The sequence below is a fragment of the Callithrix jacchus genome, chromosome 16 (assembly GCF_049354715.1).
Source record: "Callithrix jacchus isolate 240 chromosome 16, calJac240_pri, whole genome shotgun sequence".
In the NCBI taxonomy this organism is placed as follows: Eukaryota; Metazoa; Chordata; class Mammalia; order Primates; family Cebidae; genus Callithrix; species Callithrix jacchus.
In genome coordinates this window covers 78,797,734-78,825,295 of record NC_133517.1, presented here as the reverse complement: position 1 = coordinate 78,825,295, position 27,562 = coordinate 78,797,734, and the positions used below count along the sequence as shown (strand labels likewise).

The 27,562-nt window shown below is 39.3% G+C and overlaps 1 protein-coding gene across 12 annotated transcripts in view; it reads right to left on the bottom strand.

The window, feature by feature from the left end:
* Window positions 1–27,562, bottom strand: part of SAMD12 (sterile alpha motif domain containing 12) — a 503,727-nt gene that overhangs the window by 471,730 nt on the left and 4,435 nt on the right. For 9 of the 12 annotated variants that reach the window (XR_013528142.1, XR_008477084.2, XR_008477086.2 and 6 more), the window contains exon 2: window positions 7,028–7,179. The exons of the other annotated variants lie outside the window; for them this stretch is intronic. Coding sequence is in view for 5 of the 9 variants with exons in the window: in XM_078353270.1 (XP_078209396.1) it covers window positions 7,028–7,052 (25 nt within the window). In the remaining 4 variants the exon portion in view is untranslated. The remainder of the gene's footprint in view (window positions 1–7,027; window positions 7,180–27,562) is intronic. 12 annotated transcript variants of the gene reach the window in all.

Genomic DNA, 27,562 nt, shown 5'->3' with positions numbered 1-27,562 from the left:
TGAAACCCCAACTCTACTAAAAAATACAAAAAATTAGCTGGGTGTGGTGGCACATGCCTGTAGTTCCAGCTACTTGGGAGGCTAAGGCAGGAGAATTGCTTGAACCCGGGAGGTGGAGGTTGCAGTGAGCCTAGATTACACCACTGCACTCCCTCCTGGAGCCTGGCAACAGAGCGAGACTCTGTCTCAAAAAACAAAAAACAACAAAAACAAAAACCTGTAACTACTGCTGTATTACTTCCTTTACCATTATTATCATTTTAATAATACTGATTTCTTCAAAAATCAAATACCTAGATTATTTGTACATACATCTGCATATACCTGTACGCACAGCTCCACTAACAGAAAGAAGTGACTTAGTGTTAGGGAAAGTAGAGGGTTACAAAGAACAGACACAGGCTTCAGAGAAGAAAAAGAGAAACTTGGCCAGGCACAGTGGCTCACACCTGAAATCCCAGCAATTTGGGAGGCCAAGGCCGGCAGATCACCTGATGTCAGGAGTTCAAGACCAGCCTGGCCACATGACAAAACCCTGTCTCTACTATAAATTCAAAGAATTAGCCTGCTGTGGTGGCACATCCTGTAATCCCAACTACTCAGAAGGCTGAGGTAGGAGAATCGCTTGAACCCGACAGATGAAGGTTGCAGTGAGCCAAGACCGTGCCACTGCACTCCCGCCTGAGAGACAGAGCAAGACTCCATCTCAAAAAAAAAAAAAAAAAAAAGAGAGAGAAACTTAAAATTTTCTTGAAGGCTTTGATCTGGAAATAATAATTTTTAAAAAGAACAATCTAGGCAGAAAAATAAGTATCTATTAAACCACAGAAATATGAAAAAGCCATGAGATGTTTTGGTTTGACTGAATGAATGCGAGCATCTCTCTTCTCAGAGAGGGTGGGACGAGAGAATCTCAGCAGGCAATTTTGTTTGCTTGCTCTCTCTATTCATAGTAACATTCGGACTAAAGGAACATTCAAGCTTAACAAACCCCATCCCTTATTGCATTTGATCTTCACAAATGTCTATATATGCATGTGTATATGTGCATATAATATATATGCATAAAATAAAAAATCACATTCTATAAAGCGAGAGATATAATGATGAAGGAAACTGACAGAGCTTAATTCATGAATTGAGAATGAGCACTTTAAAAACTTGTGATCCAAAGGCTAAAAGTAGTTTAAAGTTCAATGGAGCCATTGATAAGTATACAAGTTACTAAACACTCCTTAATTTAAAAAAAAAAAAATATCAAGAAAACTGCTGCCAAAGTTGGCATTCCTAATAACAGTACTTCTGAATGTACTTTGGTCAATCCTTTGAAATTACATTGTCCAATACAGGAGCCAGTAGTCACTATTTTAAATTAATTATATTTTTTAAATTTAAAATTAAGCTCCTCAGCTGCACTAGTCACATATCTGTAGCCACTCGTGGCTGTGTACAGCATAATGGACAGTGTAGATTATTAAATATTTCAATCATCACAAAGTCCTATTGAATAGCACAAGTCTGAAAATTTATCAGTGTCTTTTAACATTGGGAAAATCCAATGTTAAAGTCTATTTGTTTTGTTCTGTAAATGTTAGTTTTTAAAAGAACTAAGAAAAGTAGAATTTGAAGTCAGAAATTACTTCAGAAAATTATTCTTTCCTATAGTTGTGTAATTGTTTTTAATGTTCTAAGTAACCACATCTACACTTTCAGAATTAGAAAAAGCAAACATAATGTCATTATTTTATTCTAGAAATTTAGCTCTTTAAGAATAAACAACCTTTATAACTTGTCTACGATTCTGACTTTCATACACATTCTACACATAAATTTATAAAAGCAACTTTCTATTTAGTTATTTTAGACAAATGTAGATGTTTGAATAATCTGTCCCCCAAACTGATTGCTTCTGTGTCACAAATCATAGTTATTTTCTTGTTACAAGCTTTTAGAGATCCCAGATTATCACTGAGGGAGAAAGAGATAAATCAGCTCTGGTAAAGCTCACAGTCTACTGAAATAGTGGCTCCCAAATGCCTTCCCAGAGAAGAGAGAAACATGTGAGGAAGGGCTAAGTGGTCCTCAGCAAAATGAAAAAAACAAAACAACTCTGTAAGCTTTCCACTGGCCAGTTGTTTTCATCATAAAGATCTGTTCTTTATTCTTCTACTCTCTTGTCTGCATTTTTTGGTGTTGACCAAATTTTACAAAATTAGATAATTAAGTGTATATGTATCTGTGCACATGAGTTTTAATGTTAGCAAAAGAAAAAAATACTACTGAAACTATGTGTCCATCATGGATATTGGCTTGAAGTTTTCTTTTCTTGTTGGGTCTCTGCCGGGTTTTGGTATCAGGATGATGTTGCTCTCGTAAAATGATGAACATAGATGCAAAAATCTTCAATAAAATATTGGCAAGCCGATTGCAACAGCAAATCAAAAAACTTATTCATCATGATCAAGTAGGATTCATCCCGGAGATGCAAGGCTGGTTCAACATACGCAAGTCTATAAACGTAATTCACCACATAAACAGAACCAAAAACAAAAACCACATGATTATCTCAATTGACGCAGAGAAGGCATTTGACAAAATTCAACAGCCCTTTATGCTAAAAACCCTCAATAAACTCGGTATCGATGGAACGTATCTCAAAGTAATAAAAGCTATTTATGACAAACCAACAGCCAATACCATACTGAATGGGCAAAAACTGGAATCATTCCCTTTGAAATCCGGCACGAGACAAGAATGCCCTCTTTCACCACAGCTATTCAATATAGTACTGGAAGTTCTAGCCGGAGCAATCAGGCAAGAAAAAGAAATAAAGGGTATTCAAATAGGAAAGGTGGAAGCCAAATTGTCTCTATTTGCAGACGACATGATAGTATACCTAGAAGACCCCATCGCCTCAGCCCAAAAACTCCTAAAACTGATAAGCAACTTCAGCAAAGTCTCAGGATATAAAATCAATGTGCAAAAATCACAAGCATTCCTCTACACCAATAACAGACTTAAAGAAAGCCAAATCAAGAACGAACTGCCATTCACAATTGCTACAAAAAGAATAAAATACCTTGGAATACAACTCACAAGGAACGTAAGGGACCTCTTCAAGGAGAACTACAAACCACTGCTCAATGAAATCAGAGAGGACACAAACAGATGGAGAAACATTCCATGTTCATGGTTAGGAAGAATTAATATCGTGAAAATGGCTATACTGCCCAAAGTAATTTACAGAATCAACGCTATCCCCATCAAGCTACCATTGACTTTCTTCACAGAACTGGAAAAAACCACCATGAACTTCATATGGAACCAAAAGAGAGCCCGCATAGCCAAGTCAATTCTAAGCAAAAAGAACACAGTGGGGGGCATCACACTACCGGATTTCAATCTATACTACAAGGCTACAGTAATCAAAACAGCAAGCATGCTACTGGTACCAAAACAGAGATATAGACCAATGGAACAAAACAGAGGCAGTGGAGGCAACACAACATATCTACAACTATACAATCTTTGATAAACCTGACAAAAACAAGCAATGGGGAAAGGATTCCCTGTTTAACAAATGGTGTTGGGAAAACTGGCTAGCTATGTGCAGAAAGCAGAAACTGGACCCCTTCCTGACACCTTACACTAAAATTAACTCCAGATGGATTAAAGACTTAAACACAAGACCTGGGACGATAAAAACCCTAGAAGGAAATCTAGGCAAAACTATCCAGGACATAGGAGTAGGCAAGGACTTCATGAACAAAACACCAAAAGCATTGGCAACAAAAGCCAAAATAGACAAATGGGACCTAATGAAACTCCACAGCTTCTGCATGGCAAAAGAAACAGTCACTAGAATGGATTGGCAACCAACAGAATGGGAAAAAATTTTTGCAGTTTACCCATCTGACAAAGGGCTGATATCCAGAATTTAAAAAGAACTCAAACAGATTTACAGGAAAAAAACAAACAAGCCCATTCAAAAGTGGGCAAAAAATATGAACAGACACTTTACGAAAGAAGACATTTATGAAGCCAACAATCATATGAAAAAATGCTCATTGTCACTGGTCATCAGAGAGATACAAATCAAAACCACATTGAGATACCATCTCACGCCAGTTAGAATGGAGATCATTAAAAAATCTGGAGACAACAGATGCTGGAGAGGATGTGGAGAAAAAGGAACACTTTTACACTGTTGGTGGGAGTGTAAATTAGTTCAACCATTGTGGAAGACAGTGTGGCAATTCCTCAAGGCCTTAGAAATAGAAATTCCATTTGACCCAGCAATCCCATTACTGGGTATATATCCAAAAGACTATAAATTGTTCTACTATAAGGACACATGTACACGAATGTTCATTGCAGCACTGTTTACAATAGCAAAGACCTGGAATCAACCCAAATGCCCATTGATAATATACTGGATTGGAAAAATGTGGCACATATACACCATGGAATATTATGCAGCAATCAAAAATGATGAGTTTGTGTCGTTTGTAGGGACATGGATGAATCTGGAGAACATCATCCTCAACAAACTGACACAAGAACAGAAAATGAAACACCGCATATTCTCACTCATAGGCGGGTGATGAAAAATGAGAACACACCGTCACAGGGAGGGGAGTACTAAACACCGGGGTCTACTGGGGGGAAAAGGGGAGGGCCAGAGGGAGGGGGAGGTGGGGAGGGATAACCTGGGGAGAAATGCCAAATGTGGGTGAAGGGGAGAAAGGAAGCAAAACACACTGCCATGTGTGTACCTACGCAACTGTCTTGCATGCTCTGCTCATGTACCCCAAAACCTAAAACGCAATTAAAAAAAAAAAAAAGAAACTATGTGTCCTCTATTTTAAAAACTATGAAAGCTAAAGGTTTGAGTATTTCTATGCAACAGACCAAAAATAAGCTAGCCAATAGTTATGTTGCAGATGATATGGCATTAAGGGAAAGTGGAAATAAAAGCTGCAGAGAGAGTAATAATAAGAGGTTGCAAAATTATAAAAGAAAATGTTTACTTCCAAGCCAAGAAAATCAGGAAAGACTATGAGAAAAAATATAGGACCCATTACAATGGGTGCATAGAGCTTTGGGTATTAGAGTAATAAATTAGTTTTTTTTTTCACTAAACAGTTGGAAAGTCAATAAACATTTTAAGCAGGGAGAAACTTAGCCCATGTTATTTCAGTAATATAGATGAATAAACACTGGCCAGCAATATTCCTGTGCTGACACAAAAGCATCCTTCGTGATACAGTTTGTCTCATTAAAACCCTTCTCTCCTATTCCAATATATACCTGTATTCCTTAATCTCCTAAAGTATTTATCTGCACTACCCAGGATAGTGCATTTGCACTTCTTCAAGTCATCACCATAAAGGTAGACATTCCATAAATAATGTTGTTGTTAATCAACACCATTACCTACATCCCTTCAGATACTGGGCCCATCAGAGAAGATACATAATGACCACTGGTTCAAATCAACACACATCCATATCCCTCACGTTCCCACCCATGCCTCCTACAGCTCAGGGCTGGTGGATGTGCATCCCATAAACCTCTTAATCACATACATGCACATTGCTCCAAGATACAACTAAAGAAACAAAACGTCAAGCAAATGGCAGACAGTGTGACTGCATATTTAGGAAAGGATTTATATTCTTACTTAGCTTTTCAAATCAGACAATGCTTCTAAAATATTTTACCAATTTTCTCATTGGTCTAGATCTCATTGGCTGGTATATTAAAAAACAAACAAAAGGCTAAAGAATCCACTCAGAAAGATTAGCAATGCATTTTATGGCGGTGTAAATTATTTCTAAAGATGCTTCCAGTCAGTTCTCAATATGACAGCCATTAAAACATTGTAAACACCAACTGTTCCAATCTAAGTCTCTGCTTAAGATTAGGGAGAAGAAAAAAAATCAAGTACACAAAGCTCAGATCAGAGAAAATCTGTCAATCTAACCATTTGCCTCCTTGGCTACTGCTGATACCAAAAGCCATAAGGAAGACAGCAGCACTCTAAGTTCATGTTTCCAAACCTCAGCTGAGTTCTTATGCTTTGCTCTTTTATCTTCACCCAGCCCAATGACTCCTTCCATGAGTCGATTAACACACTCCAGTCTTGCTCTATATAATAATCTCTCCAAGTGACTATTATTTAAAAACTCCTCCCTTCTTTTCTGCTTTTCCCACAGTAAGACTGTCAGAAGTACATTATTTTTTTACAGTATAGACAGACCTCTATGGGCACTATTTAAGCATTTTACATTAGTGTTTCATAAATATTCACTCCTCTCCCCTTAGGGCAGCGTGTCTGTCCCTATACAATGACTTTGGCATGTGAATTTGGACGGTCCCTATATAACAACTTTGGACTATGAATTTGGTCAATGGATGTAAGTGGACAAGATGTGAGCAGGAGAGTTAAACACGCTCAGATAGTTTGATTCAGCCCCTTACGTACTTGTGATAACCAGAGGAAGACCACATCCAGGGTTGTTGTTGAACAACTACTCTGTAAACCTGGATCCCAGAATAGGACACACACTTTGTTTACAGAGCAGACCCCAGCCAGAAGCCTGGAGTCAAGCTGTGTCCCCCTGAAGACTATGCATGAGAAAATAAATGTGTCCTTGTTATCTGCTCAGATTCCACATAATAACCAATACAACTGCCAAGAACATGTAAATTCTAGGAACTAGATACATTAGGGTCCTATTTTACAGATAAAAAGACTGAGACAAGGAGGTTGAAGTAATTTGCCAACTCACATGCAAACAAGTAGCAGAGGCAGGATCTGAAACAAGCAGTCTACCACATGTGTACTTGTAAGCACTCCATCTTTCCATTCTCAAGAACCCTATCCACCTGCTATATCTAATGCCCACCTCCCACCCAGGTCTCAATCCACTATAATCTGGCTCTTCCACCTGTGGTTGATTCTTCTAATTACCCCATAATACTAACTTTGCAGGAAGCTTCAGCCTTTGGCCTGGCAACTCACATTGTTGATCACTGGCAAACTCCATGCTCTCCCTCCCTTGGCATCTGGCACTTTACCATTCTTGGTTGTGTTCTTCCTGCTCCATCTATTACTTCCCAGATTTCTTTTTCCTTCAGTATGCACCTTCTGTTTGCCAGGAACTTTGCCGGACACTGAAGAATAATTAGTGAGTAAATCTGATGTGGTCCATGCCTATGAAATCTAAGAAACCAGCAGACAAGACAGACATCAAACAAACAGAATGGTTCCAGGTTCTCCAGATTGAAAAAGTGCACACAGAGCATTGACAGGCTTGTGTGGTGGGGGGAGTGACTGGGAGACAGGAAACCCCCACCTAGTATAGGGTTTACTGAGAAAAGCTTTACTGAGAGTGTGCAAGAATCCATTGCGCAAGGAGTCAGCTAGGTGGATAGAATCACATGTGCAAAGCCTGTGAAGATGCAGAGACAGTGATACCTTCAAGCCCTCAACATGCATGGGGCACAGAGGGTGTGGGAAGGTAGTACTAGCTAAGCAAGTCTGGAGACAGTGGCAGGCTCCAGATCTGTAGGAGCCTACAAGCCACAAAAGGATTCTGCTATTTATCCTAAGGCCAATAGGGGCTCCTTAGGTCTCAGCTTCTAGAAGTCTTTCTGACCTATCAGCTCCTGTTTGGGGGTCCCTCTGGATTCTTCAGGGCCCCATCAGACCATTATAGAAACATGTATTTCAATGCAAATATTCCTTGTGCCTTTGCCACACCACCAGTGCTGACTCTCCCTTACCCCCATGGTTGCTTTAATTCAGGCTAAAGAAAATAGTGACGAAACTCTGGTAATGTCAGTGAGGATTTAGAGAAACAGATGGTTGAATTGATGGGTCTTGCCCCTTCAAACACATGACCTAGACATTTCAGAGAGGACGGAGAGGAAAACATCCCAAGCTAGGGATGCAATCCACAACAGTCATGCCTATCACAGCAAATCCTGAAGTCTCACCCTGCAGGCAGAACTGAATCTGGGAAGCAGCTGGTGTGAAAGGAGGTATCTCTGCCAACTGATACTAAAATAAACCAGAGAGTACCAGGCACTTCATCATCCATAAACCCTGTGCCCTCATTTGCATGGCCGACTCCTTGTCACTCAAGCCTCCACCATCATCATCTCCGTGAGGATATTTAAGTTGCTTCCCAGGCAAACAGCACTGCATCTTTCTGTTTTGATTCTCTACATGGCAGTTGGTACTCTGTTATTTAATGACATATGTGTTTGTTTCCTGTCTATCTCCCCCAACAAAAATTGTAAGTCTTAAGAGCAGGGACCTTGCCAGTTCCATAATCCTCACACAATGGCTGGCATGTGGGCAGCATGCTGTGCATACTTGTTGAATGAAGGAATAAATGAGAATGGGATGCCTCTTCTGTGTTATACATTGTCTCCCATCCCTCTCTCTTTCATATTTGTCTTCTTCTGCAAGGCTGCTTTAGCTATTGCTAAAAGGTTCTTTAAGGTCCGACAAACGTATGCCAGGTCTGATATGCCTGTGTATCTCTGCATTTTTCTGGTTAAAGGAAACCTAGCTTTCATCTGAGAATCAAAGAATCCATATCTGTTATGAATTGAATTGCGTCTATACTGCTTCACCCCTAAAAATTCATATGCTGAAGCCTTAACCCCTATTGTAACCATATTTGGAGATCGTGCCTTTAAAGGGGTATTTAAGGTTAATAAACCCATAAAGGTGGGATCTTAATCCAATATGACTGATGTCCTTACAAGAAGGGGAAGAAATACCAGGCTGTGCAAGCACAGAGTAAAGGCCATCTCCAAGTCAAGTAGAAAGGTTTCAGGAGAAGCCAAATCTGCTGACACTTTGGTCTTGGACTTACATCCTCCAGTACTGTGAGAAATTCAGCTTCTGTTGTTTAAGCCACCCAGTCTGTGATATTTTGTGAAAGGTTTCAGGAGAAACCAAGCCTGCTGATACCTAGATCTTGGACTTACAGCCTTCACAACTGTGATAAATTCAGTTTCTGTTGTTTAAGCCACCCATTCCATGATATTTTGTTATGACAGCTCTAGTAGACTAACACAATATCCCTGTAAAGTTAAGAACCACTGATGAGAAGCTGCTTATTTGAGAACCTAGGTAAGTTGTAAACCTTTGTACATCACATCATTTATTCCTTCCAACAATCTTTCTGGGTGAATAGGATTGTTCCCATTTCACAGATGAAGAAATTGAAGCTCTAAGAGATTAAGTTATTTACCCAAGGTCACTGAACCAGTAAATGAAGTCAGGTTCCACATCCAGTCAATAATCTTGGTCACACACTAGAATCATCTGAAGAACTTATGCAATCAGTCTTACCTAGCCAACCACAGCAATCCTGAGTCAATTGAGCCTCATAGAGCCCAGGCATCAGGTGATTATAATAAGCAGCCAGAATTAAGAGCCATGAGTAAGGCACCCACAATCCCAAAACCATGTGATCTCTGTCTGAAATTGCCACCCATTCTTTCCTGTCTGATTTCTCTGGAATAAAGTGTTAGTAAAGAAAAGGAGAAAGTACTTGACAATTCTGCTTTACTTTTAATTATCCCAGGCAAGGCCCTATCGAGCACCCAGGAGGAATGAGTACACACTGAGCTTCAAGCACCTCTCCAGCAGAAGCACCCACCTAATTCTATTTTGAACTCAAAATGGATGGCATGTACTTTGGAGTTTGGCATGGTGTGCACATCTTGCAGCAGACATGTAATTTGTCCAGGTTTCCAGTGCCAGAATACAGTTACGTACAATTGTGACCCCTCCTCCTCTCTGCACGACATGTTGCTTTTTTTGTAAAATAAGGGAGATAGACTCAATGATGTGTGAACTTCCTTTCGGTTCTATCTTTCCGAGTTTAACATTCTATCACGTGCTCAGAAGAACCAAGTGACGACCAGGTGCACATGAGAAGGCAGTCAACAAGACCATGGGAAGCAGCCCCAAATACTCACTGCCGGCCTGCCCAGGTACGGAGCACTGCCTATACGCTTCTGTCAAAAGGCTCCCGCGCCCTTGGGGTGCTCAGTGAATACTGGTAGTTTTGTCCTAGTTCACCTCAAATCATGCCACTTTCACAACAATACATGTTTACTTGGAGATATAGTCTTTATGGTTCAGGTGGGATCTCCCCTCTAACTCCCGGGCTACAATGTGGAAACTGGCCCTAAGCCAGTCGGCACATATGCTTATCCCTGATCACATGACCCAGGCAGTCCAATCAGAAAGACCTTACAGCTGGCATAGGAATTAGTGGGAAATAATTGTCCTCTCTCCTACCATATGTAAACCTGGAAAAACCTGAGGCAGGAACTGCTACAGCAATCTAGACCTCTCAAGATGAAAGCCTCCACGTAATCAGAAGGGGAGAGCCAACAGAAAAAAACAGAGCCCACGCAACTCAATTAGAAATCCGGATCCAGACTTTCTTGAGGCTAGATCTACTCATAGATGTCTGAGGTATGGGAGACAATATGTCGCCTCCTTTTACTTAGGCCTGGTAGAGTTGGTTTGGGTTTTCATACAGCATATGTCACGTAACATAAAAACTTAGTCTCTCATAATTGTAAGGGTCTTTAGATTTCAGTAAAGTGTGGTAATTTTCTAATCTTGTGTGTGAGGTAAGACACTTAGACTCTATATGAGTGCAGCAGGGTGCCCCAAATAATTTAAGCAAGCAAAAATGGTGTTTCCAAATTTTTAAAAATGATACAGCCTCTATGCAGAATACATTTGGGAGGTCCAAAACTACAGTCAAAAAAAAAAAAAAAATACATGTAGAGTCTCTTGGGTTTTCCAAGTGAGAAGAAATGAAGGCCTCAGTTAGGACAAAGGTAATGAAGATGAAAAAGACAGGTTTTGGGATCAGGGACTGGCAAACTTTTTCTATGAAGGATTAGATGGTAAAAATTTCAGGCTTTGCATACCATTTTATTGGTGATGATATTGAACAAAGGTGTCTCTTAGGTGGCAACTATTAGTAGTCAGCAGTGCAGACAATATCATAATTTCTAATTCTGGCAACACTGGTGCCTCTATTGCACTACATTCCCCTCTAAAATGCTTCTAGATAAAAAGATATTTCTCTCTCAGCCTTGAGACCACCATGTTACATGTCATAACAATTACACATTTAATAAATATTACTAGACACCAATAATGTATCCTAGCACTTCTGAAGGACCGTTTCCCATCTCAAGAACCTTCAAGTCTTATCTTTGTTATGCACATTTCTCCCAAGCCATTTGTGCCTTTTTTTTTTAAAATCTGATATATTTTAAGTGGTTGTTAAACATACATCACACTCTTTTGCTCTAAGGATTATTCACTTTCTAATCTGAACAATGTATTATGTTAAAAGAATATAGAGAATTTATTCAGGCCAAGAACTAAGGCACTCCTTATTCAGCCTCATGACAAGAAAAGAATAAATCACAGACATGCATTATCAGTACATAACCACAGTCAACTCCAACTGAAGACCAAAAAAATCCCACTAAAAGGCAAGCAAAATGTCTTATGACTGCTATGCAAAACTAAAAACCATACAAAAAGAAAAAGGCTAGAAGAAAATATGCCAATTACTAACAGTGGCTGTCTTTTGGAGGTGAATTCATGGAGACCTTTTTTTCTATTTTCCAAAGGGTATATATAATAGGCATATAATTATAATTATCTTAAAAGATTAATGTAAAAGGTAGTGAAATGTTACTATGTTGCATTTTCTTAAATTCTTGAATTTCTAACAGTATCTTGCTCTAGGATATTACCAGAATATGTTAAATTAGGTTAAAAATACTTAGGTTTATATACAAACTATGCTTTCAGGTCTAAATTTATGATATAGCTTAAAACAATAAATTATTTTTTTCTCCATGCCTAAACAGTGACTCTCCTTTGTTTAAATATTTCCTGACACCATACCCTCCTCATTATCATTCCATTTTCTAGTACAACTTCTTTTATCACTCACTGACAAAAACGTAACATGGTTGGCAGACTGAGTATCGTTAGTTCAAACATGATTACTCATTATCATCAGAAGAGAAATTGTAGAAATACTGTGGTCTTGCTCTCTTCCTGCTTCTTTTGGGGAAGCCTTATTCCACTGATCTCTCCCTAAGAATGGAGAGCCAAATGTCAAAAGCACTATCACAGAGCAAATGGCCATGCCAATAGCTGAGCCTGTTTAGTTTGGCAGTTGGGTCCTCTAAAAATGCCAGGTCAATGTTAACAAGCTCTCACCCCCATCCCTACTCCAAAGATGAAGAATTGGTGGGTAAAAGCAGAGAGAAAGAGAGGAACGAAACCTAATGGGGAAGGAAAGAGACAGCTGTGGAGTGGCCCATAGGGATGTTTCGCCATTCTATTTTAAAAAGACCCATTCAGCAGAAAGGAACATATTGGAAGATCTCTGAGAAGCAGTCAGCAGACTGAAGGCTTAAATCAAGATCCAGAAAGCTGCAATCTTCATACACAAGTACACCCAGAGTTCTTAAGCAGAGTAGTTCTGTACTCCATAAAGTCTTTATCCATGTGGTCCTTTCAGGCCCACTTATGGTTGGTACCACTTCAATAATACCTCCCAATTCCCAAAGAGAAAAACATGCTTGCCCTAAGAAGTTCCATGACAGGAAACCTCTCTTTCAGGGTTGAAGACATTTTGGTTTGCACAAGTGCCTTTGCCAAATCTGAGTGTGTACACATGCACTACAGCACTAGAATGGGACTTAGGACACTTGGGCTTTCTTCTACATCCTATCATATATGATTCAGAAAGTCCAAAGCTGTACACAAGATCTGAATTCATTCAACAATTATTTTCTGAGTTCCTACTGTGTACCAGGCATTCTTCTGGGTGCTCAAATGCAATTAAAAAAATTACAATTATGGTAGAAGGGAATCCCTGATTAAAGGAATTATATTCAGAAATGAAAATGCCTAATCTACATTTCAATTTCTAACGTTCTTAGAGACAACACAATAAAATGTACATAGACATTGAACCTTATCTGAAAGTTAGTAAAATGGATGGACAGGGATACAAACTCTAGAATCAGAAATTGGGAGTTCAAATACAGGCTCTTCTCTGGGTAATTAACTAGCCTATTAAAAAAGATCTAAACAGTCTGATGTAAGAAGACCCTCTCTCTGCACCTAAATATAATCAGCCAATGGATCTTACAATGAAGATGATCAACAAGCCCCATTCATACCTAGAGAGTGTGCAATGTTTTTTTCAAAGTGGGCCACTCAAATATGAGCAAAGTCTCTAATATTGTCAAATATTTAAAAAAAACATTTAACATAAAAGGAGATCAGAATGAACAATCAAAAACAAACAATTAGGAAGAAAGAACTATGAAGACAGGAGTATACTTAAGAAAATAAAAATATCATTAATAAATGATAATCAATAAAACATAGAAACATTGCATCCACAAAATAGGATGCTGAATTTTTTTCCAAAAACCAAGGTCTTAAAAATTAAAAATTATATAGAAATTGCAAATGCCCCAGAAACATGAAAATAAAATATATCCACAAATAAAACAAAAATAACAGATTAAAAATAGCAAACATAGGCCGGGTGCAGTGGGTCACACCTGTAATCCCAGCACTTTGGGAGGCAGAGGCGGGTGGATCACGAGGTCAAGAGATCGAGACCATCCTGGTCAACATGGTGAAACCCCGTCTCTACTAAAAATACAAAAAATTAGCTGGGCATGGTGGCGCGTGCCTGTAATCCCAGCTACTCAGAAGGCTGAGGCAGGAGAATTGCCTGAACCCAGGAGGCGGAGATTGCGGTGAGCTGAGATCACGCCATTGCACTCCAGCCTGGGTAACAGGAGCGAAACTCTGTCTCAAAAAAAAAATAGCAAATATAGACTTCAAAAAATAAGAACCAGTCCAGCCAATTTATCATCTCAAAAATAAAACCTGAAGAAAGTAACAACCAAAGAAAATAGATAAAAGAAAATCAAATAAATAATTTAAAAAGTTCTCAGAAATAAACAATATGAGTTTTCATTCAGAAACACCACTAAATACACAACATAGTAGACAAAATAGACTCACACCTAGGTATAGTCTCATGGAATTTCTGAATACTAATACTGGAGAAAAGATTCAATAATTTCAAGAATAAGTATGTTTTATACAAAGGATCAAAAGTCAGAATGGCTTCAGATTTCCCAAAAATGTGACTTGAAACTAGAATATATTAGACATTGCAAAATTGTGAGGAAAGATAATTTCCAACTTTTTAAAAAAAGTTTAAATCCAGTCGACTTATAAATTAAGTACAAGAGTAGAATAAAATCTTTTCTAGACATGCAAGTTATCAAAACTGTGCTTCCCAGGTAGCTCTTCTCAGGAGGATGTACTCCATGAAAACCAAGGTGAAAACAAAGAACACTCAGCATCCTAGCGCAAAACTAACACAAAGACAAGAAAGGCACCCCATGGACAATGGTGAAAGGAAATCCAAAGGCAACAGCCATGGAGCAAGTCAAGAGAACAGAACGACCTATTTGGAACATATTTCAGAATTCTTTTGGGAAAATTTCTGCAATGAGAAGAAATTGATAGGATTCCTAATATATTAATGTACTGGAAGGAAATTTAACAAATAAGGGAAGTTTTTACTTAAATTAATAATACTTTTATAGAACACAGCAAACAAATTACTAAGCAAAAATTTTAAAAGACAATGACTAATTTTTAAAATTATGTTAATGTATAACTTTAATAAAATCTAAATTTTACCTATATATAGTGCCTATCATACTTCCTGGCACATAGTACTGGATACATTTAGCCACTATTTTAATGATGATTTCAACTATACATACATACCAGGCTTCAAATTCCAACTGCTTCTTCCACTCAGTGGTACCAGGGAAGTTACCTACCTAGAGCCTGTTGCCTCATATACAAAATGGGAATAACCACAATGTTGTTAGCATCAGAGATTATGTTTGTAAGCTATAGTACTAACTAAGCATTTGATAAATGGTAGAGAATATTTATCTATCTATATTTGTATATGAAGTTTATATATGTTTATATATAAAATATTTGCATATAAGATGTTTTATTACCTAAAAACAGAATCTTAATTTAGAAATAATGACACTAAAAGGTCATAGAAATATAGTGGTTGAATGTAAGAGCTGCAGTGTTTCTGAATGTTTAGTCAAGGATTTTAAAGCATTAAGATAAAAATAGCTGAACAGCCTCCACAGTATATGAAGAAAAAGAAAAGACCAATGAAACATTGGAGGATGACTAGACAGACCAAACCAAAATGAAACCCCAAAAGAAAAAGATGGGTAGAAAACCTTGTTAAAAGAATATATTGCTGATTACAAGAATAAAATGTCAACATCAAAATCATCAAATAAAAGTAATGCATGTGGATAATCAGTAAGCTGTGATAAAGATAGATGAGCATAGGTTAATAAATATAACAGTGAGTTCATAAAAAACTTAGATACTGTCTTTTTTGTTTGTTTGTTTTTGAAATGGAGTTTTGCTTCTGTTGCCCAGGTTGGAATGGAATGGTGTGATTTTGGCTTACTGCAACCTTCACCTCCCAGGTTCAGTGATTCTCCTGCCTTAGCCTCCCAAGTAGCTGGGATTACAGTCATGCGCCACCACACCTGGCTAATTTTGTAATTTTAGTAGAGATGGGGTTTCTCCATGTTGGTCAGGGTGGTCTCAAATTCTGGACCTCAGGTGATCTGCCCACCTTGGCCTCCCACAGTGCTAGGATTGATACTGTCTTTATATTGCAAAGACCTATTTGGTTCAACACAGATATGCCTTTCACCACAGAAGCTAAGTGTTTTCTAATTTTCTAGCCTGGACAATAACCATCAAAAATCCCAGGGATAGAACAGAAAGGGATGATACCTTTTAAAACTTGAACAGTTACTTGTTGCCTTCTCAAGTTCCCATTACTGGCCTCATGAAGGGCTGAATGCTTACTCATTGTGCTTACACACATTTCCCAAAAGAAAGTGAAAAAAATACATTTTTACAAATATTTTATCAACAACTAATAAGATTTGCAAGAATAGCTTATATTACTCCAAGTATAGCTAGTCATTTATAAAAAGCGCAGAAGGAAATATTAATAATCCTTGGGGTAACTCTGAGGTATGTTAGTAGGCTTGTTTAGTGGCAAGAGATCAAACACTGAAGTCATCTGAACTTGGATTGGAATTCTTACTCTCTCACTTGCCAGCTACTGGCCTTAGAAAAATTATTTAATCTTTCTAGGCGTCAATTTTTTCATTTAGGAAATGGAGATATTTTCTAAGATGCTATGAAATTTTTTTAAAAAAAGGAAATGGAGATAATATTAATCATCATCTCATAGGATTATTGTGAGCAAGTGGGATATTCAAAACAAACAACAACCCCCCAGTATGGCCTGATGCAAACCCATCAGAACCTATACCCATCATCAATGACCAGTATAGCTGTATGTACCAGGGTTCACTGACTGGAGAGCAATGCTGGCTGCAAATTATCAGTGAATGCCTAATAAATGTTAATAACTGGTATTGGTAGTTTCTTATTTGTGTTTTTATAATTTTTTTTGTTTTTATATATTTTTTTCATGCCCAGAAAATATGTTTTAAAATAATTAGCTTAATATGGAAATTTAGAAGATCTGGTATTGGAGAGTCAATTAACAAAACACTAGGGAAAAACAAAAGGAACTTAAACTCTCATCACTTCGAGCCATGCAGTAGGCACCTACGAGAGCCACAAGACCTTGGCCCTCCTCTGGCTGCCTTCATCCATAATTTTAGATTATGGTTCTCTTTTAATATCCCATTTACAAACCCTTTAAAGTGGGCCCTGGGTCATCCTTTCCAATCATGGCAGCAATAATGGAAGCTCAAGAAAAAGGCTCAAGATATCAAGTTCTAAATCCAAGCTTTGAGGCTAATTATGTGACCTTGGGTAAGGGAGTCTTCACATCCTTGTTTGTGAAATGGGAAGAAGAGCACCTGTTCCAGCTGCCAGAGTATCAACGGTGGCTCAGATGAGAAACTGTATTTTGGAAAGCACAGAGTATATGTAAAGCTAGGTGGCATGATTTCAGTAGTGATGGCCTGGGGTGAACCCCAGCAAACATGCAGGTGTCAAAGCTATCAGCTATTGAGTTTCAGTTGAAAAAAAACAAACAAACAAAACCCTGGCCAGGCAGAGCAGTCAGAGGAGGCAGGATTCAGGCTGCACAGCGGTACTTAGCAAGCAATAGACTGAGCATTAGTCAAGAAGAATCTCCTTTACCATTAAAACCAGGGGCAAAACCCACAACACCCTAGAAATCTAAATCTGAAAGCCTCTCAGAGCAGGAAGGAAGCAGAGATAGGAGACAGAAATGGAGATCACGTGTCTGTCTTGGCAAAATTGTGAAGTTGACCAAGTTTATTTTCAGCAGCTTTTTTACCTTTTCTTTCTGATTCTCCCCCTACTTTCTATTGTTTCACTTAAATCCCAACCCCAAGCTGTAAGGTCAGAGGACTCTCATGGTGCCACCTGGCTGGCTGGTACACCCAAGCCCTACTCCATAGGCAAGCACCTACCGAGGCTTAACCTCTCCAGAAAATGACTCACATTCTGAAAATTACATCTTCCCCCAACCCTTGAGAATTAGAAGTCCTCTTATTCCATTCCTACCCTACCTGGAGTGAGTTATTGCGAAATAAATGAATTCACAAGGAATAATTAATAGTCCCATTTGTAAAGAAAATTCTGAAGATGATAAAGCCCTGATCCAATATTTCCCAAATATCCTAACTAGGAAATTGGATGAACATCTTTTTAGGCAACATGTTTACCGAATTTCAACTCTACTGCTTATTAGCTGTGTGACCATGAGCAAGTTAAGCTTTCTGAGTCCCTTTTTAAATTTGAAAATAGGGATGATAGTGATACCTACCTGAAAGAGTTGATGTGAAGATTAATGAGTTAATATATGACAAACATCTAGAATAATGCCTATCATGTGGTACAGGAATATTTTTCATAGTTATATATTTACTTTTCAGTTATAACACTCCTTATCTGTCCCACCCAGCACCTGTATCTTCCAGTAGGAACAGTACCTTCTCTAAGGGCTAGGACATCTAAATTCCTGGTGGCCCTTGCTTTTTCAGTCATCTCTTCTATCCTTTGTATCTTCAAAATCTTCCTCTCCACTAAGTCAATATGCCTAGTCAATAAACACTTTCAAATATTTTCTACCTTTTATAAAACCTTCCTTTAACATGTTTCTGGTCTAGGTATAACCCTTTATCTTCCTTCTTTCAGCATCTTGCCACATTTATATTGACCTTTATCTCTCTCCTGCTATAACTATTTCTCCCTTCTTTTTACTTCAATACATTTCCATCTTTTCATTTTATCAAGAGTAGCCTTCCCATCACCCGTTTAATCCTGAAAACACTATTATATGAATTTGCCTCAGGAATTCATCAGAACACCTTTTACTGCTTGCCAAGCCCAGTGGGCACTTCCTAGCACACACTTTGCTGGCTGGCTGTGCATCTCGCCTCACTGACACACCTCACTCGGAAATGGTACGTCTATTACCACTGGCTGTCTCTGCTTGTCACCTTCAGTTTCCTAGTTTCTGCTTCCTGTCCCATCCCTTAAGCCCTGCACTGTCTGGCAGTCATGCTTTTCTCACATGAGGGAATCTCCTACTCTTGCTCATCTTTCCTCTTCCCTTAGACATCATATATGCAGAAGGATAGAAGGATTTGTATTTGTTTTGTTTTGTTTTGTTTTGTTTGAGATGGAGTCTCACTCTGTTGCCCAGGCCAGAGTGCAATGGCATGATCTCGGCTCACTGCAACCTCCCCATCCCTAGTTCAAGCGATTCTTCTGCCTCAGCCTTCTGAGTAGCTGGGTCTACAAGCACATGCCACCACACCCAGCTGATTTTTGTATTTTTTGTAGAGATGGGGTTTCGCCATGTTGACCAGGCTGGTCTCAAACTCCTGACCTCAGGTGATCCGCCAGCCTTGGCCTCCCAAAGTGCTGAAAAGATTTGAAAAGTACCACATGTGAGCATGTGGACAGAAGGCACTAGAGGAGGGAAGAACAGCCCCAACAAAGACAGGAGGGGTCCAAGGTATGGGAAGTCCTCATTTAATGGTCCTCAATAGATTCTTGGAAATGACGACTTTAAGTGACACAACATATAATGAACCCAATTTTACCATAAGTTAGTTGATATAAACATGAGTTATGTTCCTGCAACGTATTTCTGGTCCTTTTAAAAACCTAAACTTCTAAATAAAGATCCCAAACATTTCTAATATAAAACATCGAAATCAATGTGAGCTATACATACATTTTTCAAAGACAGAATAAAAACAAATAAGATAATAAGTCACTCAAATTTTTAGTGAATCTGTGAGTGAGGATGGTCATAGCATGGTGGGCTACATCAAGGAACAAAAGTTTGCAAAGTGAAAACTGTCAGAAGCACCTCCAGCCACCACTCAGTTCAAAGATAAAGGAGAACAACACACAAAGTGGGTTCACTGAGCACTTCTGTACCACACTGTTTACTGTTACATATCTGTTTCATTACAGACTACTTTATGAATTTTTATTTTACTATCATCTGTAGCCAAATGTACACGAAGAGCCCAGGAAACAGTAGCTGAGCTTGGCTGAAGAACCAGGAAGATTCCTAAGGGTAAAGAGAAGGACATCAGCCTGGAGGAGGAAATCCTGCCTATCTGGGAGGGGCCCTGAATGCCAAGAGGTTTGGACTTTATTTTATTGGCAGTGGAGAGTCTGAAGAGTTGGAAGCAATTATGTATCTATCACTACTTAGAACTAAACAATCCCAAATCCTATCTTCTGTTTCACCTAAGAAGCATTTCTAATATTTGCCCCCCTGTTTGTTTTTCCTTATCACCCTATTACGACATTACTTTAGCTTCTCCCTTGTTTTTTCAATCTTTCCAGACTGTGAGCAAACTTTCCACTGCAGTTAGTTCATTCTATTTAAAAAACAAAACAAGTCCATATAATAACCTCTCCAGGGGAGTCTGGGGCAGTGGGAGGACCATTGCTGTGGATAGGGCAGCTCCCCTCTGATACAGACAGAGCACAGCCCCTATTGAGCCTTCCTACCCACATGCCCTGCCCATGTCCCAACCTTTTTTGCTGTGACTCGTTTATAACAGAAATCTTGAAGCGCTGACTGGACTGTAAGTTTCAGGAGCAGTAAGTTCAATAGCCGTAGATTGTTTTGTATTTCCCAGTGCCATTCACAGCACTGAGCTTATAGCAAGTGCACAGTGAATACTTAAAGTGGCAATTTACACTAACTGCATGCTGGAGTACAGGTGAATTTGGAAGGCAGCATGAGAAAACTCAAAGACCTGGAGCTCCATAAAAAGAAAGAAAGCAAAAGTATAGAAAGCTAATACTAAGATAAACACTTGGCTGAAAATTTGATTCAAAAATCCAAAAGAATTTTCCCCATTGCAGAGCCCAAATAAGCAATTTTTTGTTTTTATTATAATGACATTTTTCTTAAGTAACCAAGGTTTCCAAAAAACAACTAGTAAATCAGAACCAAATTATCCAACTTGGACAAATCAGAAAGCAATACAGCAGAGTGAAAAGCAAGAAATCTGGCATATGGCAGACATAGCCACAAAGCCCAGTTCTACCACAAATTACCTGTGTGACCTCAGGAAAATTACTTAACTTCTCTGGACCTAAATTGTCTCAATGATTAGACAGGAGAAAAACTCACATAGTTCATTGCATTATGAAAACTGTTAGAGAGAGGGCATAAAAATCCTGGCTCAGAAGAATCACAAAACAACATTAGTTTTTGGTTTACTCAACAAATAGTTGATTGCTTCTATTAGCCAGATATGGTTACAGGCACTGCCAATAGATTAGAGAATAAAAAAAGTCAAATACATGTGCTCATGGACCGGAGGTTACTATCTTTAGCCCTTGTGAGAATAGGATGAAAGCTCCATTCTCTTTCCCCATGAAAATACACATAATTTCCAGATACAAATTGTGCCTACAGTTGCAAGGGGGTTAAGGATCTCAGGAAATCCTTCAGTTCCCTCTTGTGATCTTACATTAAGAACTCTGCCCCTAAATTAGTCAGTGTTTCCTGAATAAGTTTAGTAAGAACAACTTAGGATGCATGTTAGATTCAGGGCCCCATTTCTGATTTACCTGAAAAGATTACCCTAGTGTGGGAAGTAGGAATATGGATGTTATCAAGTGCCCCGGGAGAATCTTATCGTCTAAGGAAACACTGCCTAAAAGCTCAGACTCTGGCATACCTGGTTTTCCTAAGCTTACCCATCCTACTATCTAACTATAAATCAAATTCTTCTAGATCCTGGCATATAGTAGGTACTCATTGTACTTGTAAGTGATGGGAAATGAATGCTATACCAACAATATACTTCCCTAGATGACTAACACAAAATATCAATCCCATTTATCCAGGCAAAATTATCTACTAAATGACCACAATGTAAAAAACTTTAGAAAGCAGAAAGAAATGCTTAGAAAAAAAGCTTAGAAAGCAGAAAAAAATGAAAGGCAGGACGAAAGCATCACAAAGCACTGATAAGTACCTGATGCTACTCTCAGAGATAGAGAACAAAAGGGTAATGACTTAACTGAGGCTAGAATTTGGATGCTACATCTCCAACTCCATCCCCTTCCCTATCCCTATGCTCATTTCTTGGTTACTAGTTCCACCTTCTCTTCCACCAAAAACATCACTGGTCATCAAGCAGGCAATAGACAAACTTCAAACAAAATCAAATACAAAGTACACCTATGGAAACCTGGTTAATGACATCACATTTTTTCCTCCATGTACTGCACAGGCATATTCTCCAAAAACAAACAAACAAAAAAACCACTCAACTGAAATGTTCATATGTTACAACCTCAGACAACAAGTATTAGGGCAACCATTTACCTAGGAGTTCTATAGTAACCCTAAATTCAAATATTCCATTCTATGGTCCCAGAGACCAGTGGGAAGTCCTGGAAAATCCCAACATGTCAGTATCCAAATCACATCTCCAAGATAGTCTTTTGCACTTGACAACAATCCCACTATCAGGCCCCATAAACAATATGTGTCTGAGTAAAATGTGGTCTTTGCAAGTGAACCAAGCACTGCGCCCATTGTATAAATGGACATCTGTTGCAAGACTGTTCTAAATCAGAATCACACAGGGCATCAATATATAGGCCTCACCCCTGCCATCCCCAAAACTTAACCATACAGGAAACGGTGAAGTGACCCTTTCTCAGGCTTCACGAGATGGAGTCCATAACAAACCTTGGCAGGCAAAACCAATTCCTTTCAGGAATAGGTAAGTTTTCCCCTTTGTAGCTAAACTTGCCTTCTGTGACCTCTCAAAATTAGTCTTGTCTTTCCTTTCTTAGCTAATTTTCCCCCAAATAAGCTCTCCCTGGACTGTTTTCCTTATCTAATTGTTTTTCTACAACAACAACAAAGTCAAAAAACAGAACTTGATGACAAATTCTTATTACAAGTTACTATTCATAAGCCTTCTTTTATATGCCAAAACAAGTGGCATTTCTGAACTATACCCATGCTTGATGTCTATACTTAACATCTGCCATATCTATACTGCCCAATCTTGTAGCAGTGTAGCTCAAGAAACTCACCTCTGGAAAGCTGTGTCTTTCTAATCCCATCTAACTACCTGTATAGCTTCATTAACCTAACTCTCTTATCCTTATGAGATCCTCATTATCAGAAGATGGAAAGCACAGGGAAGAAAATATAAATAAAGGAGAACACATGTGAGACACCACCAATCTGGAAAACCGTTGAGCAGTTTCTAATAAAGGTAAAACATACACACTATATGACTTGAAAATCACACTTCTATCTATTTACACAAGAGAAATAAACTTAGGTTCCCACAACAACCTGTAAGCAACTGCTTTTTAGTGGTTTACTCATAATTACCAATTACTGGAAACAAGCTAAATGTACTTCAATTGGTGAATAAACTGCTGTTTAGATATTCCATGGAATATTAGTGAGCAATGAAAAGAACTGAACTGTTGAATCATGCAACAACATGGAAGAATTTCAATGCATTACACTCAGTGAAAGAAAGAAGATTCGACTGGCAATACAGCATATGTTGCCCATTTATATAAAATAGTGTATGTTGTCCCATTTATATAAAATCTAGAAAAGGTAAAAGTCTAGGCAGCCATTTGTCTAGGAGTTCGGTAGTAATCCTAACTTCAAATATTCCATTCTATGGTCCCAGGGACAGAATTCAGAGCAGTAGCTATCAGGGGCTCTGGGTGGAGGGAAGGACTGACCACAAAGGGACACAAGGAAACTTTACAAGGTGTTCGAATTGCTCTGTTTCTTGATAGTGATAGTGGTTACAAGAAACCATTTTTCGTTATATAACTTCAGCAACAGGACTTATGTCGGCGGGAGAAAATATCTTTCATTTCATACTTGACTTTTCGTAGCCCACATATAAAGGAGATCATTTTCTCCCAAAATATTTAGAACATCTCTTTTCACTAAATGCTTAATTCATTTACCAAAACTTAAAGAACTACAAAAGCTGATTTTACTGTATGTAAATTGCGCCGAAGCAACCCAAAGTTTAAAGCCAATTTAAATACCAATAGAAAACCCTGAAAGAGTGAGAAATGAAGAAAACGGGGGACTAGAATTGCAATGGGGACTAGAGTTTCAAAATTAATAGTGAAAGTTTAAATGGCACTGCATCTTGAAAAGAGAAACAGGGACATTTATCTGATATTTAACCAAATTTAGCTTATAACTGAAAATGTGTTAATTCTTAGAACAAAAAAAAAAACCATTTTTTTTTGTTATATAACTTTAGCAACAGGACTTATGTCCTCAGGACAAAATATGTTTCATTTCATACTTGACTTTTCATAGCCCAAATATAAAGGAAACATTTTCCCCAAAATGTTTATAGCATCTCTTTTCACTAAAGACTTCTCTTAATCCCAAAAAGGTCTTAATATTTCCCTTTAATGCCTATCAAGTCAATATCCTAGTCAGTTTCTCTTCTTTAATGGTTATCTGGCCTAGCTCAGTCAGATCTTAATTGGGTCACGGCATATTATTCCAGTAGTTTCCCAATGTCACTTTCATGGAGTCCATGAACTATTTTCTCTTTTGCAAGATCTGGAATTTCTTTGTAATCGACTTACTTTGCATACATATATGGATGGGTGATGATCAGACAATCAGAAAGAGACCAGCCTACAAAACAGCTGGTGTTAAGTGGCAAGTGAATTTGTGGTAGAGAAAAATTACGTAAGTGATGAGTCTTTAGTGAATATACTCATAACTTTTACTTCCCTCTGTTGCCTCGTAACTGTACAGAGTCAGATAATGAATACATCAAATAGTACACTTTAAGCTGAGGATACCTTGTATTTTATCAATTACACGTTGTTGGTGTTCTTCCAACTTGATAACCTACATTACCTCATTGAGCCAGCCTGTAATATCATGGGGCTATAAAAATGCTATAAAAATGGCTTAGATGCTTTCCTAAGTATGGCAGGAAGACAAGGTGAAACAGACAGCATCATCACCATCATCTTGTCTAACATCTTACTCAGTGTTTACTGGGCATCTACCACAAACCAGGTCTTAAGAGCTTCCCCTTTACTAATAGAACATTCTCAACATGGCTATTATGTCATAACAATTAATATTCTCATTTGATAGACAGGCAAAGGAGTCTCAGAGCTGTTCAGTGAATTACTGAGGCACCCAGTAGGTACTGGGTGGACCTGGGGTTCACATCTAGCCTGGTTGCCAATCTTGCACATTTAAAGATGACGCAGTGACTGTTATGATCCCTAAGGGGAGAGTCATGCACTGTGGAGGCAGTGAAAAACCAGGAGCAGGGCTGAGCCCATTCTGTACCCCAGGTCTCAAAGGCAGCTGTAGCTCCAAGAGCCACACCCCATAGCCAATTCACAAACACCTGTCAAATCACTTGAGACTCGGGATTTGCCAAATAGAACACAAACACCTTCTGCAGCAGCAAGGGCAGGGAGCAGCGAGGAGCAAAGGAATAAAACTTGACAAGGGGCTCTTGCCAGCCCCTTGCTGCTCTGGGAAGGAGGCTGCGGGAGGCAGTGAGGTGGGCCACCGCTGCCACCTGACAGCTGCCATCCTGTCCTGCTCTTCACATGGGAGGTGAGCTGTACAAGTAGCTTCTTGCACCCACACTTTAGAAAAATCAGACTAAATATAGCCATGTTTGCTCTCATGAGCCAGCTCAGAGCAGGTGGTGCTGCTACATTTCACTTCAGAAAACTGGGGAGGAATCAGCTTGATTTACAAGAGAGCAGCTTTCTTCACTTGCTCTTGTGGTTTCAAAAGGACCATATGCAAGATCCAACTGGACTGCAGGGAGTGCTGCAGATTTGGCCAAGCAGTTAATAGAGCCCTTAAGAAAAGGACTTTACCAGACATGAGTTAGGAGGCTCCCCATTCACTTTCCTTCCTATAAAGAGCTAAACTGCCACATCCCTGGGATGTGGGGGAAATCCATTAGGAAGCATGCATTATACAGCACTACTCAGTTTCATGCCCTTTGCCCGATTCCCACACATCAAAATCCTACTCAAAATCTCACTCAATGCTACTCCTTTCGTTAGGCTGTCCCCATCCAGCTCATAACTAAATGCTCCATTTGTTCTCAGACCTCCCACGTTATGGTGCTTGTACTTTTATTTAGCACTTGTATCATTCAGCCTAATCTGCTTCTCTGTCTCCCTCCCCCAAGTGGAGGCTGCAGGGGAGGGCTTGGGCTGGCAGGGGGCTGAGTGGGCTAAGCTCCCTTCTTTGTTAGACTCCCCACCATATCTCGTAGAGTTCCTTGTACATGGGTGCTACTCAACTGTTTATCAACAGAAATGCACAGCCTGCTTGAATGCCAGTGAATGAGCATTTGCAACATTCCCTCTTTCTTCTAATTAATTAAATGCACAACAGCTGACACTCACTCACCAGTTTTCAAGCATGGGCTTCAGATCCCCAGCTCCCCCCACCCTTATAACATGTCGCCCCATCATCCAGTGTGACTCAGCATTACAGAACACAGCTACGCCAGCAAAGATTTCCCAGATCCACTTCTCAGCACCAGCCCTTGTTTCATCAGGCATGAGAGAACAGCTAGGCAGATGAGAAAGAAAGGGTGAGATAAACGGAATTAGGAAGGGCTGGGCTAGGCAAAACATCTGTACAATTAGACTGAAGCCCTGTCTGAACTAGCTAAGAGGGCAACATAAGAGATGGGGGTGGCAAGAACCACTGCCAAAGGAAGTTTCAAACTAGCTTTGAAACCTGGAGGACCCAATTCTTGTTCACACAGTCACTGGACAGGAATTTTCAATGGTGAACATGGTGAACGTCTAGCCGCCATTCTCCTTCCTAAAACAAAGTGATCAAAAGAAACTGCTGGTGCAGGAAAGTCAGATTTGGTGGTCTAAAGAACACAATAAAAATAAGAAAAAAAGACACTTGGGAATAAGTGAATGGGAGAGAATGAGGGAGTAATTAGTTAACAATCACACTGTGATGCTGCTGCAGGGATAAGTACCTATGAGGGAAACGTGTCCATGGTCTCACTGCTTTCATAACATCTGCTCTGTAGAGGAACACAGTTGGAAGTTCTCATTAAGTGTGTACAAGAGTTACTGTGGAAATCAAAAGCAGCCATAAACCCACTCATTCCTTCATTTGTCTCTATTTATTCATTCAAGCTTCATGGATGAGACATGAGACATAGTTCTTGCCCTTAGAAAATGCCACCAGTAGAAGAGGTACATTCAAATGATGTTCTCAGCAAGAAAAGGTAGATAGGAAAGCACAGGTGAGCTAGCACCAAGAGAGTCACACAGGGGCAGGAGGGAGCTTCTTGTGTCCTATGAGGGAAATCCATTAGAATTACACTTCTGGTCTCCCTCTTCACCCTCTGAGTCCTCCTCAGGAGAGAAGTCAACTGTCTGATGAGCAAGTCTGTGAAAAGGCACAAAGCATAGGTTCTCCATCTCTTCCTTTGGGTCCCCCCTGCCTGCTGCAGGAGCCCATGTTCTCTCTGCTCTCCAGCCTGTCAGTGATATAGAGCAGGGGTCCCCACCCGCTGGATTGTAAACTGGTATCAGTCTGTGACCTATTAGGAACTGGGCCACACAACAGAAGGTGAGGAGTGGGCAAGCAAGCATTGCCACTGAGCTCCAATTCCTGTCAGATCAGCGGAGGCATTAGATTCTCATAGGAGTGCAAACCCTACTGTGAACTGCACATGTGAGGGATCTAGGTTGCCCACTCCTGCCTGATGATCTGAGGTGGAACAGTTTCTTCCCCAAACCATCCCCATACCCCTCCATGGGAAAACTGTCTTCCAC